This window comes from Papilio machaon, chromosome 14, assembly GCF_912999745.1.
Source record: "Papilio machaon chromosome 14, ilPapMach1.1, whole genome shotgun sequence".
Lineage (NCBI taxonomy): Eukaryota > Metazoa > Arthropoda > Insecta > Lepidoptera > Papilionidae > Papilio > Papilio machaon.
In genome coordinates this window covers 5,083,478-5,103,678 of record NC_059999.1, presented here as the reverse complement: position 1 = coordinate 5,103,678, position 20,201 = coordinate 5,083,478, and the positions used below count along the sequence as shown (strand labels likewise).

The 20,201-nt window shown below is 33.8% G+C and overlaps 1 protein-coding gene across 1 annotated transcript in view; it reads left to right on the top strand.

The window, feature by feature from the left end:
• LOC106710693 overlaps positions 1-17,701 on the top strand; it is a 46,862-nt gene extending 29,161 nt beyond the window's left edge. Inside the window, exons 8-18 of the mRNA XM_045680864.1 lie at positions 2,270-2,450; positions 10,536-10,680; positions 11,476-11,733; positions 12,032-12,161; positions 12,496-12,659; positions 13,207-13,438; positions 13,838-13,999; positions 14,968-15,119; positions 15,930-16,042; positions 16,361-16,543; positions 16,851-17,701. Coding sequence (XP_045536820.1) covers positions 2,270-2,450; positions 10,536-10,680; positions 11,476-11,733; positions 12,032-12,161; positions 12,496-12,659; positions 13,207-13,438; positions 13,838-13,999; positions 14,968-15,119; positions 15,930-16,042; positions 16,361-16,543; positions 16,851-17,366 — 2,236 coding nt within the window. The 3' untranslated portion in view covers positions 17,367-17,701. The remainder of the gene's footprint in view (positions 1-2,269; positions 2,451-10,535; positions 10,681-11,475; positions 11,734-12,031; positions 12,162-12,495; positions 12,660-13,206; positions 13,439-13,837; positions 14,000-14,967; positions 15,120-15,929; positions 16,043-16,360; positions 16,544-16,850) is intronic.
• Positions 17,702-20,201: the final 2,500 nt, after the last annotated feature.

The window sequence follows — 20,201 nt, the reverse complement described above, 5'->3', positions numbered from 1 at the left end:
TAATTTTGATTAGTTCTGTTCCGACTCACGAAAGATGAATTTAAAAGAAACTCCTACGTGTTTTATTTTAATATGCCTTATAAACCCCGACTTTGGGAACTTTGAAAGCGACATATATGGGAAAATGAATAAACAATGTCGATATTACGAAGGCAAAGCTGTCGAAGACGTGACGGAAAGATATGTATGGATGCAGTGTTTGAATTTAGACTTAGCGAACTTTCGGGTAGAGAAAATTTGGAAAGACTATGAATATCAAAGATATTTTATTGTTTGAACATATTCAAAATCACGAAATTATTTTTCTGAAAAGACCTAAATAACACTCAAAATTGAGCGTTATAAAATTATACTTATTTATTTACTTGACTGTAAATTGCTGAATATGTCTAAATAACAATAATTTATGACAGACTAATTCACGACTTTTGTATAATTTTGTCAGTACAAAAGAAGATACTTACTTCTCTGTGCTTGAAAACCAGCTGAAATTAAATATGCGCAATTAAAGTAGTCTATTGTTTACAAAAATTTCCCTTTAGCAAAGGAATCATCCGATCCTGTAAGATTCCAGACGTTTCGTTGTATACTGGTATTTTCATTACTCTGTCATAAGAAAAGTAAAATGCGTCAGGACGAGAGAATTTAATTTAAAGACACTGTACGATCGAAAAGTTTGAATTGCATATGAAGTTCGGTATTAATTAAACTATTCAGGATCAGGTATATGTTCGAAATAGCATAAAGTTTCACGACCTTAACTTTTTGAATAAGCTGAAACAAAATTCTTTATAATATGATTCTGAAATTAGATTTAAATTTGTTTTAAATGAAATACCTTTTGCTATAGGGAGCTTTCCTTAATATACAAAACAAATTTAATTAAAACACAATGAAAGTCTCAGTTTTAATCAAATTTTGACGCCTCTATGTCAAGACGTTAATCTTTGAATGTTGGACTGTTTTATTAAAATTAAACTTGTTCATTTTTACAAAAACAGAAAAAGTAAATATGATTTATATTGTGATAAGTAATAATTGGCTTCATCAAGTTGAAATTTTCTGATAATTTACCTAGATGGGTTACATTGAGTTTGACCGGAATTATTTTCCCCTTTAGTATGATTCTTTTAATTTTTTTAACTAAATCTATACATATTAATAACATCGGAGAGTCTGTATGTAATATAGAAAGAAATGTAACATACATTTAATGTATTTACGTTGATGACCAATTTTAAAAAATGTTGTCTGTTTGTATGTATGTATGTTAAGCCGCAAGCCGCGTTTGTTCCGGGTAATTTCCGAAACGGCCGGACGGATTTTGACGGGACTTTGACAAAAAGCTGATGCACGCGGGCTTATTATGGGCTAAACTTTATTATTGACTTACTACTTTACTATGGAACTTCTTCGTAGAGGATCTAAGGACTATTCGAACTTAACTTTTATCTCTGACTCATTAGTCAATTAAAGAAATAATTGGTGACGGAGTGGGTGCCTTAATTTAACATAGAAAAAAATCTGTAGTAACCGATTCACACTTGGCCCACTTGGCCGGATTGTTTGACCGTGGCCTATTTCGTGACGACCTCATTTGTAATCCGCTTTCTATGTATACATAGACTGTTACATGACTGCTGTAACCCTTTTACACGACGTTAAATTGAAAGTGAATATAAACGAAAAGCCCGCCTCGCTTTAGTGGATGCCATTTAAATTAGACTAATTTAATACCCATCAATCAACAGCGTTCACTTTCCCACATTGCTGCTTTGATTATCCCTGGTTCTATTTTTCAGCTTCTATAAATTAAAACTGTATTTATATTTATACAGTTTACTATCTATATATATATATAAAAGAAAGTCGTGTTAGTTACACTATTTGTAACTCAAGAACGGCTGAATCGATTTGACTGAAAATTGGTGGGCAGGTAACTTAGAACCAGGAAACGGACATAGGATAATTTTTACTCCGTTTTCTATTTTTTATTCCGCTCGGACGGGGTCGCGGGTAAAAGCTAGTATTTTTATATACAGTAATTACTGCTGAAAGGAGGAACCGTTTTGTAAGCAAAGTCATCACAGAATAAAAACCGTTACGAGTACTTTTGGTCTATATGTTCACAGGGCCCATCCATACATAGTTGTGTGGATACGCCCTGTGCCCTGGCCCAGCTACGTAGCACTATTAAACTTCGGATAATCTCTAAGATAATACTTACAAGATAAAGGGAGATCAATCTAAAACCAACCTTTGCTTTCAGAATCTTGGTGCGTGCTATAAGTTACACGGTGCACGGCCTGATCCCGGCATCATGTGTGTTTGCCGATCGCTACAACCGCGAGGAGGTAGTGCGCTCGTTAGGCAAGGAGGTCAATATCAACCCGCCGCTAATGCTGGGTCAGCTGCCCGACACGCCAGAAGAACTGCTCAAGCTTGATCAGGTAACGATAGTCAGTTTATAAAACAACTTCTAAAACATCTTAAAGCAATTAACAGTAATAATTTGTTACAACAATATCTATAGACTAAATGAATTAAACATATTAGACATATGAACATTAATTTTCAGTGAGGTCTTCTTAATTAAATAAAATTGTAATATAAATCTTAAGAATCTATTCACGTATAAAAATCACGTCGTTTAAGAGCCTCGTAACCGCAGATTTACGTCGATTTGATACCATCGTCTTGAATATTTAATTTAAATTGCGACATAATTGGCTATGTGTAAGCTTAAGGCGAAAGAGTAAGTTTGCCGATCCAACGAGATCCGCCGTCTCATTAAATCTCATTTAACATTCGAGAGAAAACTTCGGTATTAGGAACTTGGAGCGAGTAAATTAGCAGAGAGACCTCTCTCTCCGATGCGATTGTTTTTTCAGTTCCCCAATTACGAATAAACGATGCCGCCGCTCACAGTCGTGAAACATTAATGAGTGCCGTTAGTCGCAAGGTGGGCCGCCCACGGCCCTCTCTACCTCCCTCGAGGCCTCTCTCCTCCCTTAAGCGCTCCCGCTAGCTTGTAACTAATCACGGTAATGAACTAATGACAAGTTAGATACGAAACTGCTCTCCAGACAAGAACTTTGCACTTCTCGAGAACTACGAGTAACATGTCGCAGTGAATATTTAAATTGTTACTATTTGCTTTACGTACGACAGTAAATTGGTTTTAGAAGCGGTTAAGTTTAGTTCTACTTTTCAATGTTATAAAGGACAAATTAATTAAGAACGGTTTAACTCACGGACGATCGTTTGGTGACGGCACCGACTAGTTTCGGAACCGTCGAGGGTCCATCTTCAGGGCGAGTGTCTAAGTCTAAAGGACCTTTGACTCATGACAATTGCAACAACATTAGTACTTTTATCAATAAGTCTTCTAATACTCGTAGTGATATTTTTCATTAATAAATTATCTTGGAACACGTATGTATGTTAAAATAATGTATATAAAGTAGAATTAATTAACGCAGTGTTTACGTACACTGTCATAAAATGAATATTCTAAATCCTTTCTGTTTAAACTTATTGTACCTAAACGTTATTCAGCGAATGAGTTTTCCATTTTGCCCGTCAACAACGCGACTTTCAATAAAGGTAATGTGCTCGCCCCAAAATGATTTTCACACATTTTACTTTTGCAAGCAAATTTAGCAAATGGTTGCATACATCATAAGGGTTATTTTTGCAAAACATTATAATAAAGCTAGGTTTGTTCGATCCGGTGGGCTGCCAATCTTCATTAGGTAACATCAGAGGTACGAATATAAGTCGGAACTTTGTCGAGAGTAACTATGTAGCATTCATCCTCTGCATTTTATATTCGTTGTTACATTGGTTTTTATGAATACAGCGCCGGGTTACGTGTGAGAGTTAATCCTGGGAAATGGAATTGAATTAAAAAAACGTTTTTAACAGACAAAGAGACTTGACAATGTTAGCTTTAAACATAAAAGCTTTTGTATCTCGGGTATCGAATCAACATAAAAATGTAAAACAAATCTCCTGAATGTTTTAAAATTAAATAAATAGGAATATTTTATGTTTGGAACGTTGACTATTATTTTATTTAAAAATAACTGTAGACTACCCTTGTACAGGTAATTTATTTAATCATAGACTACAACCTCAGCAAATAATACGAGCAAAGTGACAATTTCGTGTTGTGCAAATATCTTTTACCAGGCGCTTAGTCATATGTTAAGATACAATTACTCTATCCGCCTTATTACAAAAAATCTCAACAACTCTGGTTTAAACCCGAACTACGTAGTCTAGCTTAATCTCTAAAACCATGGTCTAAATGAATCCGTATTACAAAACGTAGACCAAACCAGAACTTCATAAACTAAGAATTTGAACCACGGTCAATCGATTATGACAGATAATCATTCGCTCACTAAATGTCATTCGATAATAAACGTTCCGTTTCTGCGAAAGTTGTAACATCTGGCTATCTTTTATCGGGTATGTATATAAAATGGAATAGAATAAAGCACGTCAAACGGAATTCTTTCGAAAGTGCCCGCCCCGCGCGATCTTTGCTTTTACGTGTGTAATTGTCAATAAACTAATTGAAAATGGATCAACGATATGCAAAATTATCTGCAAATTGGACTTCTGAGAAGAAAGTAAATAATTAATTATCGACTACTTAATTTACTACTACGTTTAAAAACTTTCTTTGATCCGGAAGAATTATTTAATTTTTAATATTTTAGGAAATACTGCGTCAATTAGTCGCACAATCGTGCGTTACTTTTTCGATCTACTATTTTTCCGCAAAACGTTTGGTATATCGGTACTTTTGTCTTAAATCTTCATTCGACAATTCGACAAAAGGATCCAAACGAACTCGACGTTTATTAGGTTGACGTGACATTTCTAATATCTCCATAGTTTCAATATCTTCAATGTCTTCCATGCCTATTAAATTAACCAAATTAGATTTTTAACAAAAATCCGATAAGGCACAAAACTCGTAACTAAGCGGATAGCAAATTCAAATGAATAACCTTAAATTTGACACTTTTGACATAAGTCTAAATCTGTGGTTTAAATAGTTAAACCTGGGAACGCAATGGTTTAAAGTTGTTACCATAGATAGACCAGGTTTAACGTTAAACTACGTTTTGTAATATGAATTTTAAATAAACCACTTCGAATGTAGGTTTAAAACAGGTTTTATAGTTAGACCACGTTTTATAATAAGGCGGTATACGTTTTTAACTGTACCATTATATACGTAGTGATTAAACGTAATCGCTTTGCATTATAAACATTAAAGTTCTAGTTTCAATATCTACCTTTTAAAATTAATTGCAACAAAAATCTTTAAATACTATTTAAGTATTATAATAGCGTGTACCTAATATATTAAAATAGCGACCTATTTACGAGTAAACATACACGTACTTTTACTAAAAAAAATAATTGCTTTGTCACTCACATACATTCACCCTTTTAACGTGTCCGTGCCAAGGAATTTCCTTACAAATTTTAGTCTTTCCAAGTCAACTTTTCGCTTTTCTTTTTTCATACATACACCTAGCATCTAATCTAATTTCTCAAGAGTAATTTCCACGCATCTGATTTTATAATGTTGTCTATGCAATATTTTCGCATTCTATAACGTTGTCCCTATATGTGATGAAAACGATACTTACGATATTCTTGGATAACACATTAAAGGCATTCATGACAATTCGTTAAGAAAATTTCTCAACTATTTCCATCTTTCAACCACATCGCTACTTAGAATCACAAAGGCATGGATATATAACTCTAGAAGAAGTGTTTCATACAAGTTTGACGGTTATTCGTGAGACAAAGGAATTGTCATTATTGCGCATGACAATAAGGTATTCCAGTATAATGAAATATGTTCCCAAATTAGGGAAATGCAAATTAAAAGTAAAAGATATTAAATTATTTGTTAAAATTTATACTATTGTATTTAACCCAAAATAATAAAAAGAAAAAAATTTCACCTTAAAACATTTTTAACAAATACAAAATTCTGTTTTGCTTTTGTTATAGTATTTTTAATATACGTCTTTAAAATAAATGTCACGACTAATAAAATTAACTAATCTTACTAAAAACTATGAATAAAAAAACAAGTAAAAAGGTTTTATTCAATTTACTTTTTCTGTAAATTGCGCAGTAACACTGTCGAGATTTACCAAAAAAAAAACGCGAAGGTCTTCTAACACGTCTCACTTTTGTGCTCCGAACACTCCATCTAGGGGTATAAATGTATGGCTATTGCCTTGCATTTTTCAACCACATTGCTTCTTAGAATCACAAAGTATTTGTACAACTTGGTTCTGTCAGTGAAAATCCACTATTGTATCTATCCTATTTAATACCTTAGCGGTATTAAAATTTTCAATCTATGTATTTACGGTTGTAGAATAAGATAAAGTAAATTATTATAGAATTAAATTACTTTGCGTGAAATTACCGATAGCAAACTTTATGTAAATTTCACTCAAAGTGGATTACTTACATCGAAGCTTAACGGGGCCTTGTCTCTGTCCTCGTAAACTTCAACCGAAATATAAATTAAATAAAGTATTAACTTCCAAAACCGTACTACATTTTGCTCGACTCGAAAATTCTACAATTTATACGGACAACTTTGCATTTAGAAAAAAAATTAAGCCTTTGAGCAATATTTCTAAAGTTTTGTTTAGAATTTGAAAAATATTAAACTATAAATACCTTAAGCTTCATATTTTGTCTCTTCAGTTTTTAAAATAATGGAAAGATAATATTTTTGACGTTATAGTTCGGAATTTATACATTAAGCTAATGCACCATCAGCTTGTATAAAGCAACATTAACGTTTTAGTGCTCGCGGAGTGTTCCTAATAAAGCAATATAGAAGACATAAAAAGTAGTCCTGAACGCTGGCCTAGGAGCACTTTTATGTCTACTTTATTAGTCGGAAGGCCGTAAAATGTATTCTCATCAGACGTAACGGGGTTTTGTTTTGCAATCTACCTACTACATAACAATCGTAACATATAAAAAAACCGCAAAAATACAAACCGCTACGACTTAGGGTCCATCAAGAAGCGAGTGTAGCACCATCTCAAAGGCCGGTAACGCATCTGCGATACCTCTGGTATTGCAGATGTCTATGGGCGTCGAGGAACACCTTTGTGTTCCCGCTGCTCGTATGCCCCCTTCTCTTACAAAAAAAATATATCTTTAGGCCCTTCGTACATAAGGCAACGTGAATTGTCGAAACTAATATTGTACTGTTGCACCACGAAAATTGCGTTGCGCGCCCTCCGAACACACAACGTTAAATGCTCGACTAGAGTCATCTTTCGGTCAGTACATAGCCACTACATGTCAACTGTAAGTATAGATTTGCTTCACGATCTTAAACATTGATCTGGACAAACGGGTTGCGAGTGACTGGTGATGGCAACCAAAGAATAAAATGTCCGTAACCCGCGCTGTGTACGAACCTGTGAGACATTGTATTGAAGTCGCTTATCGACTAAAATCATCAGGTTTCAAAGACTTAAGTTGCCGTGTGTACGAAGAGCTTTTTTTGAGAAAAATAGTTGTAGTTTTCAAATTCAGAGAGTGTACTCTTGCTTCTACATTTTAATAAAACATATGAGCGGTATGGGAGTTCCAAAGTAAATAAAATGTGAACAAAAATACATATCAACTTTCCATCAAAGCTTTTAAGATTTGTCCAAAATCATCATTCATGCTCGGATTAACGTATATTTATGTCCTTTTATTCGCAACATATTTTCCTATTTCTTTTGCGAAGAACACCTGTTTTTGGAACGAAATGTTTTCAACAGCACATCTTTTTATCACATAACAACTTTTTTTAACGTATTCTTACCATATTTGATTTAAAGATTATTATTTTGAATAACATACTTTTTTGAATTTGGAACATAACCAGCAAAAGTATTAGGAATGTGGATGAGGCAAGAGAGATAGTTCGGTAACGTGTCCTTAGGCTCTACGGGCAGAAGTTGTTAAATTTCGCTAATTCTTCCTATTCACTAAGTTATAAAAACAAACAAGTAATGCAAGAACCTTATTCATGATAGAGCCCATACCATACCGGTGTAATACCGTCACCACACAGAAGACAGGAGTACAGTGGAAGTCATTATGCGTTTCGGCTAATAAGTGTGTTTGCCAGAGGCCCAATTTTGAACCTCTTCCTCTTTCCTCCATTTGATTATAAGAAAATGACGAGAAGGAGAGGTGTACTTGACAGACGAGGGGACACATGAGAAGGGGAAATATCCTCTTTCTATGCATCCCTACACTGTCGTTGAAAGGTATGCAACGCATCTGCAAATGCAATAGTCCGTGGTCTCTTTGCTATTTTGACGAATTCAAGAGGCCGCTTACTCGTTTCCCATCTTTATAAAAAATATAAATAATTCTAAGGGCATCATAAGCAGTCTAAATATATCCTATGCATGTTTGTATATTCTACAAATGTGACAGCACGATAATTTACTTTTCCCGGCTGAAATTTATAATACCTTAGCTCACATAGATTTGATTTCTAAGTGGATTGTCGTGTCACGGTTATTCTCTTTACGGAAAATGTATATTAGCTTTCCAGTTCGAAAATTGAAATGTCAACGTTAAATTGATACAGCGTTCATTACTTCGCTCTGTTTCGTATTTTATTATAAAATAAATATGCCGTTTTATATTGGGATTCGAATGGAAGAGGATTATACAATATCTAATATTTCATAATGGATCAGAAGGATTAAAATATATTTCATATTTGTAAATTATTTTTAAATTGGCCACGTTTCGCCTTTACCTAATAAATCCTAAAAGCTATGAGATTCATTATTTGTCCATAATAGTTTAGTGCTCATTTTGCGTAACTCTTTATTACTGCCTACAAAACCATTGATATCATCACAGGTTCACAGATAACATAATTCCATACTACATTTTTAATTACATTTTGCAATTGCATTAACAATTTATAGTTCTTATACTTCATCATGAAATAATAATTACTTAAATAAATGGGATTTTATTATCCTAGAAAATTTGAATAATAAATATGTATATCTATATATATAAAAGAAAGTCGTGTTAGTTACACCATTTATAACTCAAGAACGGCTGAATCGAGTTGACTGAAAATTGGTGGGCACGTAGCTTAGAACCAGGAAAAGGACATAGGATAATTTTTACTCCGTTTTCTATTTTTGATTCCGCGCGGACGGAGTCGCGGGTAAAAGCTAGTTATATATAAAAGAAAGTCGTGTTAGTTACACTATTTATAACTCAAGAACGGCTGAATCTATTTGACTGAAAATTGGTGGGCAGGTAGCTTAAAACCAGGAAACGGACATAGGATCATTTTTACCCCGTTTTCTATTTTTTATTCCGCGCGGACGGAGTCGCGGGTAAAAGCTAGTATCTATATATATAAAAGAAAGTCGTGTTAGTTACACTATTTATAACTCAAGAATGGCTGAATCGATTTGACTGAAAATTGGTGGGCAGGTAGCTTAGAAGCAGGAAACGGACATAGGATAATTTTTACCCCGTTTTCTATTTTTTATTACGCGCGGACGGAGTCGCGGGTAAAAGCTAGTATAGTATAATCAACTAAGTGCATATACATTATATGACAATTTATCGGAGACAAGACACTGCGCCGTGAGACTTGAGATGAGAAGATAATATACGACCGAAGCTCCTTAGCTCACGTAAAGCGTAGTGATGTACCTGTATTCAAATAATTTTATTTGACAGGTAAAAAAGTTAGATAAGCATTACCAAATGAGACCAAAGTATTCGAAACCGACAACAACTCATTTTAAACTTAATCAGTTGTAATTCTATTGTTTTATTTAAGGCGTTCATCTTTATTAATACAGGGTGTTAGGCGGCTTCCAGATTTCACTAAAATACCTAAATCTGTCTGTCTTTACATTTGGTGTGAATTAGAGGATTTCAGATGCGTTCTCACTTTTTGAGCGAAAAACGCGAATAGATATTTAGCTTCCAAATTAATTTTGCTAACGTAACATTGAAATCTTGCTGCACGCATCACTAAAGTGTTATGAGATTGTAACATGTTACAGATTGATTGACGAAGCGATACGAAAATAGATTGCTTCTTAATAAATTAGTTCGCCAGCTATTATTATATGGAACGTGGGGTATTACAACATCAACATTGTTTACATAAATAGATATTGGTATTATTAACCATTTCAATATGCCAATATTATTTATGTTAAATTAAACAAAACACATACGACTCATGTTCTACTAAGGGCCGTTACCAATAAAAATGTAAAAAATAACTGCTTCACACAGTCACACAGCATAGTAAAACGTTCACTAATTTAGAGTGGATTATGAGAAGAGAAATCTACTCTAAATGTGAACCGAGTCTTAAATGACTGGCTGTGGTACATGATCGGACAACAATATGAAAATGTATCTAAACGTCGTCTATCTTATTTATGCATATTATTTTCCGTCAGGTCTTCATAAAATCAGAATTGAAAGTGGGTGTGATCTATGTCAAAGAAAATCAGTACACTGAAGAAGAAATATTGGACAATAATGAGAACTCTCCGATGTTTGAAGAATTCCTTCAAGTACTAGGAGAAAAAGTTCGCTTAAAAGGTAAGCTTTTATAAAAACAAATAAAAATAAAATTAAGGTAACACATTAGATTTTGTAGACAACTCCTATATACCATCTTTCTGCGTCATCACAAGATCATCATCAAACTATTGCAACGTCACATGTATGCAAAGTTTCAGCTCAATCGGTAACCGGGAATTTAATTTGCAAGTGTCGATGACAAACATCGGGACGGGTGAAACTAAATAAAAGCTTGTAAAAAACACAAACATATAGGACGTAGGCTACAAATAGCTATTAATTAAACTATATTACAAGTAAAATATTGAATAAAAATAATACATTTTATTTGGGGGATTTACAAAAACCGACCACGTTTATTTGCTTGCTTTTAACAAAAACCGGTACTTTATTCGTCAGTTATGTTTATAAATGTAAGGGATCGGTCAGTATTACGGACCTGTCTATCATAAACTTTTTCCCAAAATTATGTAACCTTAAATATTTAATAATCCGAGATAGACAGAATGATATTCAGTAGACATAAAAAACTATTATTTGTAGCATTTTTCAATTTTTTTCTTGCCAATTTCTTCCATATTCAACGCTTCATTTTGGATTGGGAATTAAATAGTCGATATCATATTTATCTTAGTAATCCATTCTTTTTTATTTATTTTCAATTGTTACCGCCCCATAGAATCGTTCCTTTTAAAAATGTGTAAGATAGTGGAATTACAAGACAAGAAACTACTATTAGTGTAAATTAGATATGAGACCTTTGAAAATAGGAATTTTGGACGATCTATATTCTACACAATGCTACGATTTCAGGTTTTGACAAATACAAAGGTGGTCTTGACACGGTGCATGACCTCACAGGCTTATACTCGGTGTACACGAACTGGCGCGGCATTGAGATTATGTTCCACGTATCCACGCTGTTGCCATACGAGCGTCATGACCCTCAGAAGCTTCAGAGGAAGCGACACATCGGGAACGATATTGTATGCGTCGTGTTTCTAGAGGCGGACAATACTGCCTTTTCCCCGGCTTGTATTAAAAGTCACTTCCTACACACTTTCATTTTAGGTAAGTGAACTTACAAGCTACTAACAAAGGAAATATTAATATTTTAGAATTGTATTGCTATTGTTGTTGTGCTATTATTAAGTGGAGAGGATGATGGATGGAGGATAGAGGTGCAACTATTAGCTCTGATTTTCTCCGTGTACTTCAGATGATTACCCTTGTCCTTTGTCCTGTGTTGATTTACATTGTCCTTCATGTCAATTACCCTTGTGGAATCTACCCTGTTATAAACACAAAAGACTATAGGTGAAAGTAAATGTGAAATTTGTCTTGAATGGCTTTTCATTTTTTTCTTCAGTGAGGGTATCGGCAAAGATCAAGAGGCGACCGACGCGATATGAAGTGTCGGTTGTTACGCGGGACGAGGTCGGCGCCTACAAGCCCTATTTGTGGGAGCAGAGTGTGTTTGACAAGGGCCCTATGTTCAGGTTCGTTAATAACGCAATTATTTAGGAAAGCACTTATTACAACTTATTAATTATGATTTTATTTAAGATATGTCGTCATTTTTGTAGTTGGAATAAAACTCAATGTGATCCAATACTTTATTTTAACACAGATATGGTACCAAACATGCATAGTAGTAGTTCTTGTATGGTTTAAAAGTGATTTCAAGTAACCTTAAAAACGCGTAATACAAACTTGAAGTACCTTTAAACCAGCAATATCACAATAAATAAATATTTTAAGTTTTATGTAAAAGTAAGGAAAACCTTATGGTAAAATCCGGTAAAATAATCTTCAAATTTTTAACTGCTTCAGAGAATGGCTCCTAACAAAGATCGTGAATGGTGAGCGCGCGTCGTACTCTGCGCCGAAGTTCGCGCGCATGCAAGAGCGCACGCGCAGTCAGATGTTGGAGGACATCGTCGCCAACCTGCAGAACCATGCCGAGACCGGCCAAATACCTAAACCTTACAGGAGAGGTAATAACGATAAATAAACTTTGGACTACTGAAAAAATTACGAAATTTTAACTAACTGTTACATCCATAACGTCTACTTGTACTGGTTTATAAACTAACTGCTTAAAAAAAAAATTAAGATTAGTAATTTTAAATTTTATAATAAGTCCATTGTCATTTGAGATAAGTTGAAGGCACCTTTTTGTTATAAGCTTGATAAAAAAGGCATAAATGTAAAGATACATCATCATCATCATCATCATGGCCCCTGGCCCTAAACCTTAAAGTTTTGGCTTATGTTTTTACGGCCGGCCGCCTGCCCGTCGCCAACCCTACTTGGGAGCAAAAATGGGATAAATGTAAAGATACATGTCACGAAAAAATATGAATTTACCTTGTTTTTCTTAACTGTATCACTTTTCAATTTAGACATTCCGAGATTTTTTCGAATGCAATAAGATGTCTTAGTTTAAACATGACCGTCAAGAAGTTCATTAGACATTATCATCAATCCTTAATCACTCCAATTCATTAACCACCAATACAATTTAAATATTTCTCTTTGCAGGATCATGGCGTCCAATAGGTCACATGCGACCTTCGTCCCCTCTCCTGGATTCAGTCAGAGACCAGTTCGAGGACTACGATCAACTAGCGAAGGACTTTACTCGCGTTTTCCTCAACAACGAGCTGAACATCGCACAGAACGCGCAGCTGTTTGACGTCGTGTTTCTTGTAGGACAGTCAAAGCAGAAGACCAAATTTATCGGAGTTCGGGCTATACTAGGCGTAAGAAGTCGGTAAGCGTAACTTTACAAACATAACTTTAGTAAAACATCTACACTATTCTACTGTTTACTGTACTGTTAGTATGTTCATCATCATCACCTCACTATACGTCCCCACTGAGAGGCTCGGAGCCTCCCCTAGTTAGGAGTGACTAGGCCATAGTCAACCATGCTGGCCAAGTGCGGGTTGACTTCACACATATTTTTGAATTTCTTCTCAGATATGTGCAGATTGCATCACAATGTTTTCTTTCACCGTAAAAACGTCGAATAAATTGAAACTCGAAAAACACATTGGTACATGGCGGGGTTCGAACCCAGGACCTGCAGATTGCAAATCACGTGCTTAACCCCTAACCGACGCTCTTAGTATGTAACAGTATATCAATTAAATTGTATTTTTAATTTCAGGGTATTCCAAGAGATGTTGTACGGCATTCAGACGGGGTTCGGGTCCCCACAAGTCCCAGTGGCTGAGCTGCTGGCCCGGCCCGCACCCACACTGCTGTCGCCCACACCCGCACGACAGAAGAGCAGCAACTTCTTACAAGTACCAGATATTGAGTCACCAAGGTAAGACTTCCACCATTGAAAGCATGAATGAAGATGCAAAACAAATCTTTGTTGCTAAAATCAGATTGTAGATCTACATGTATCGTAAAAATACGTACGGACAAATTGAAATCGATTAAAAACTTATAGTCTTGAAAAGATCCTAAAATTGGCCACTTCATTATATGGCTAGGCACGTTATGAAAAAGCCTGCCAGATCATTTAAATGTCGTTATCGTAACGACCAGTCATGAGGAGGCAATAAGGGGTTCTCGTAAATCAAAAACTATATTCATACGAAATATCTAAAATTTGTATAAAGGAAGGTTTATTTAAAAGAAAAATTCATTTTTATTAAAAAAAAACAACAGCAACATTTTTTTTAAGTTCATGACAATGAAAATGATATACTAGGTATCTCCCAAAGATTCTTAAAATTGTATGTACCTTACACACCTATCAATTTATTCAAATCAAAAATATTTTTATTGCTCCTTCAATGAAGTGACCAATAATAAATTAAAAAGCAGGATTCATAAATAATGTCCACATTTCTTGGTAGAGTTCGCACGTTCAATTTGCCAGATGCTTAATTATCCTAAACAAACAAGACTAAAAAGTATTTTAAAGCTTCGTATACTTTATCTTTTTGATTAATGTGTGTGTGATGCTATATTGAAGTCTTGCATTTTTTATATTTATTTTCAATAAATAAAATAAAAAAATTCAGAAAATAAACCTCTCATTTTACAGCGGGAAAATACAAACAAAAATTCAATTAAAACAAAACTTTAAATGATTCCTTACCTTTACCTACTGACCTTTATCAATAAACACAATTAGTTTTCTTCTTAAATTCCTTCTTCTTAACAAAATATCCTTTATAATCTCTCTTATAAACTCCATTTTTTTATAACGAATTAACTATCGCTATATGAACATCCCACCTGATGTTAAGCAGTGATCTGATTACATTGTGTTATTATCAGACCGAAGAGTGTGCCGAGTTCTCCGATGGTGAAGCGCGCGTTCTCGCGGCTGGGCACAATCACTGCGGGCTGGGGCCGCTCCATCCGCAAGCAGCACTCCCAACTCAATGCTGATGACAAGAAGAAGTGGGCCAGCTCGCAGGACTGCTCCAGTAAGTACACTGATCACGTAAAGTACTTCAGTATACGTCTTCAAATATCTTGGCATCTCAAGGTCAATCATCTTACAACTGCATCCAAAGGGATGCATGCATAAAGATGCACCACTACACCTAAAGTTTTATTTTGTAGAGTGAATCGAGTGATGTTCCGAGCCGCCAAGATATTTAAAAACCTCAATACCTTTCCCGTCAATACTTTATACGATATTACTTAATTGTTACTTTACCAAATTACTGTCTAAACAATATATTAGAAAACAAATGATATTGAAATCCATTCACATTATAACAGGGCCCTTTGTCAATAGAAGTGTGGATAAACTATTTAAAAAAATAAACCTGCTTTGCTCTTGGCAGTCGTCCATTGCATCAGATGCGCGAAACGTTGCTGTCAGGGACAAAAACAAGCAGTTACATTTTTACTATTGTCATACTCATGTTGAAATTTGAACACAATAAATGACACTAAATCTAATTTACGATACTCGAAATTAAAGTTTATAACAACAGCTTATTTGATGGTCGTAATATAAAAGTAACATCTCTAAATAATTATTTTCACCTAACCTTTACCTCTTATTTTACTCCAAATTTAACTGTGCTGTTTTTTTACTTATTGTCAAAGAAGTATAAATAACCATGGCCAACTAATATCAATGTGTACTCCTGACGCAAACCAACGACCAGTCACGTCCATTACTTTTTCGTTAACATCACACATGACGCTTAGAAATACAGCCAAAACTTTAAATTTGTTCACAAAAACGATTAAGACGATTTTTAAACTTAATTTATTCGCAGATAAAGAAAGTAAAGATAAGGAGAAAGAAAAGAATGCAGCGTTGGCAGTACCAAGACTGTCAGTTTGCGCGGACGCACAAAAAGTTGACCGCGCCAAGCTGGCACAGACTGAGGTGATATTTCTCTCCTACATACGGTTTATTGTTCAAGTACCATAAACAGTATTATCGTAATTTCAATTTAAAGACGTCATCTTTAAATTGAAATTACCCAAGTACACCAAACTGGATACTACCACTGCACAATTTATTAATTTTAGTTTCTTTACTCGGATTGTTAAAGGAAAGAATGAAAAATGAACGAGAAAATACGATTGTAAAATAAATATATTGGAAATTTAGAAGAATAAAGTTTAATAAGTTATCTAGACAGAGTTCTTCGAGTCATTGTGAAGTAGGGAGTGATTACTCAAACGTCAGGTTCTTTTTCAGTTTTCAATCATAGAATTCGATCCGGAAACATTTCGCATACTGCTGGACTACTTGCACACGGGTAGCTGCCCCCTGACTTGTGCCTCCATCCCCGGCCTCATCTGCGCCGCGGAGCACTACGACCTGCCTGAACTCCTGCAGGCGTGCTTCCATCATGCAAAACAGTTCCTTAGGATAGAAGTCGTAAGTAATATCTTTACCTAAATTACTATTTAGCCTCCTTAAAAATGTGATACAATACTTTAGAACTCAGAAGGGCCTTTGTTTTAATAAGGACAAAAGTTCGTAAGATCAAGAGCTCTTCACTTAACCTTTTTTGAGTAACTTGACTCAAAGAACCCAAGGAACAGTTCGGGTTGGCTTATATGCATTATAAAATGTTTGTTCTAACAAAATTTTGAATGCAACCTTTTGCAAGTTTTCTTTATTAAATGTGAATCCGATAGATTAATATATGTTTTACGCGTCTATTCACTGATGTTTTTTTCAGGTTTGTACAATGTTGATATCTTTGGAAAATTATTACTGGCGTTATACTTCAGCATCTGAACTGGTCAATATGATTCTGGCCTTCATCGAACAAAGAGCATACGCTTTATTCCAAACATCGGAATTTCTAAATCTATCCGAATCGATGGTGCAAATGATCATGTGCCGAAATCTCGAAGTACCGGAGGTGAGGAAATTTGAAGCCATGCTGAGCTGGGCGAGAAACAAGATCAAAACCAAATCTGCAAACAAGACTGACGCCAAAAATGAATTTAAAACGATCATGGAGAGGTTAGCTAGAGACCTAAAACTTTATAGGATTTCACCCCAGGAATTGATAAAAGTAGTTCTACCGTCGAAGGCGATAAAGAACGAACGTATTTTGGAAACTTTGATGTACCAGGCGAATTCGGGAATGTACAGAATTCAAGACAGTTACATAGAGGCGTGCCAACAACGCCTGCAGAAACAAGACTCGAGATTCTCTGAGTTTGAAAGTTTCGACTATGGAATTTAAAGCTGTGAGATATCAAAGTATTAGATGTATGACATGAGATTGGATCAGGTTCTCCTTATTACAGTACGTTGACGCGTTCGAAAAGTATTATTGTTATATATATGTACTAATGTAGAGGTGCGAGAAATATTTGTACACTTCTCGGATACCTAATCCTTGTTGTTGTTCATTGATACCTATATATTTTTTACATCTAGCTAGACGTGTTCAGTATAATCATCTCTATTTTTGGTACAGAAAAATTTGCGATAATGTGTACTTAGTCTGGCGGATGATTTGTAAACCTGTAGCTGTTTGTACCTTACTGTATAGTCGCTGTTATATTTTGATCCAATAGATACGAAAATATGATTCAAGAAAGACTTTGTGTCACAACTGTTTAATTAATGTTAAAAAAATACTGGCTTCTTTGAACAATCCCTGTTATATCTAAGAGGTTTTTGTTAATATCTAGAACTACGACTATTGGAAAACAGATTACATGTATTTATATAAATCAAAGTAATATTTTGTAGCTACTATGACTCTTAAGACATGACACGATTTTATTGTAATAAGCCCCAAGACTTATAAAACAGTTTCAGACAATGTTTTCTATAAAGCGACTGACTACAGCTACATAAGCGAGTTCTAAATGTTAGTTATATAAAATAAAAATAACCCTTAAATTATTAATGTTTGAATTAAAAAATAAAAAATGTAACAAAAATCGAAAAAAATATGTATGATGTATTATTTAGAGCGATTATTTGTAGGGATAATGTATGTTTATTAAATACTGTTTGTGGTTCTTTTTCATTATGTATCGTATATTCTTGTCTAATTCAAATCTGTCTTCCTATATAAAGATTATTTTGTATATTCCATTATTTAAATATTAAATAGGTTATCCCAAAACAACGTTACCAAAAGTATAACTTTGAACGGTATCTTTTCAAAACAATTTTGAATCAGAATTATTTTTATATTAACTAATAAAACTCCTTATATTTTAAATATCAAAGCTTGAAAAATAATCCACCATCATTAGTATTTCTATACATATTATTTTTATGAAACCCAACTTGTTTACTTCTTAACGACTGTCTGAAGTTAGCTCCCAAAATAGTAGTGCGAAGATTGAAAGAGCGAGGCGAATATATATACGAAAACCAGAGGAGGAACAAAGAAAGAGCGTCTTACATCTCGCGTGTCAGCGCTACTTATAGCCAACTTCAGATACACAAGAATTTGTTACACAGGTTTTACAAATATTTTCTGAATTACGCATGGATAAAAATAATAGCCACCTATAAACTATTTTTTTTTATTCAGTATCATTTAGACTTCATTTTGTACAACCAAAAATCAAACTAAAATTAATACGTATGTCTTATGAAAACTAGTACAGAACACAACCATTAGATAAATAATTATAATTACAGCAGAATTATTAATAAACATTGATTATAAGTAAGGTATCTAATTTATAATTTAATGTCCCATATAAAGTATATATTTTATATTTTCTTCGATTCTTTAGCTTTCTACTATTCTACCTGCTATATTTGTAAATATATTTAATTATTATTTTCCATGTAATATGTATATCTTGATGCATTAATTGTCTAATTGTTTGATATAATATGCTAAAAATCAGATAGTATAAAAATAAGTATATAAATGTTGGAACTTTCTAAATATATATTAAATAAATTATAAGTTATTGAATGTGACCACAAATCAATATGAACTCTTTTTAAATAGGTATTAAATAAGCCTAATGTTTCTCTAAAATTGTGGATTGAAAAAAAATCTGTAAAATTTTATACTTGTGAAAATATAGAAGGAAATTTCTTCTATTGTTGAAGGCTGGATGTATTTTGAGATTTGATTTTGGATGTATTTGCTCAAAGCTTTTGGAGAAATTATCACTGGCCAGTAAGAATTAAGAAACCCATTTGTGTATAACGAAGTTTTTATTGACTTATAACCTCCACCGTCTGCATTGCATGTGAATCTAGTAGTTACCTTCCGAGTTGTTTTTCCAATACTCATATTTGTATTTCTAATAGGTTAAATTTTTTAGTAACACCAAATGTGTCACGCTCTTAAACGGTTAAATAAAACTTTTCTATTCCAAAATTTTAACCTTCCTGTGATCGTGTATGTTGCTATGAGTATATGTGGTATCTTCAGAAAATATCAAGAAAATTATTAAATAAAAACTGTTATTTTGCGTGAGCAAGATTATTCAATGAAATTTTATGTGGTGAATAAATTTTTTTGTGTACTTTTTGATCGTTTTATTTTCTATGTATCCTTTACCTTCCTTCTAATTTTATTATTGTAATACCGGATTTATTTATTTTATCATAATAGTAAGCGAATGTGGGTAGATGTATATAACATGAGTACCTAAATATAATAAGATTTGTTCGAATGACTTGTAAAATAACACAATAAGGAAAGTAATTACAAAACAATCATTTAAAGACATTGCGAATATGATTATAAATAATAATTTATAATATTCAAAATGATATTGAGAATATGAGAATCGCCGAAACTGAAAATGTATTAATTTATTAATGGCACGTTACGATCTACAAAGACTGGAATTTTTCTTTATAAGTTGATACATATAATAGCTGTATAATCCAGTACTAATACAAGAAAAGACTTCATAGTTGATTTTCCATATATGTTACTTTTTTAGAGCACATCCTTCGCCACAGACTTCTATATTATTGAAGGTACAGTTAACACAGATAAAAAATAAGTCGTTCTTTCTGTGACGTTTGACAGTTAGGAACGCTGTAACGGAACGTAATGTTATTAGTTTCAAACGCTGCC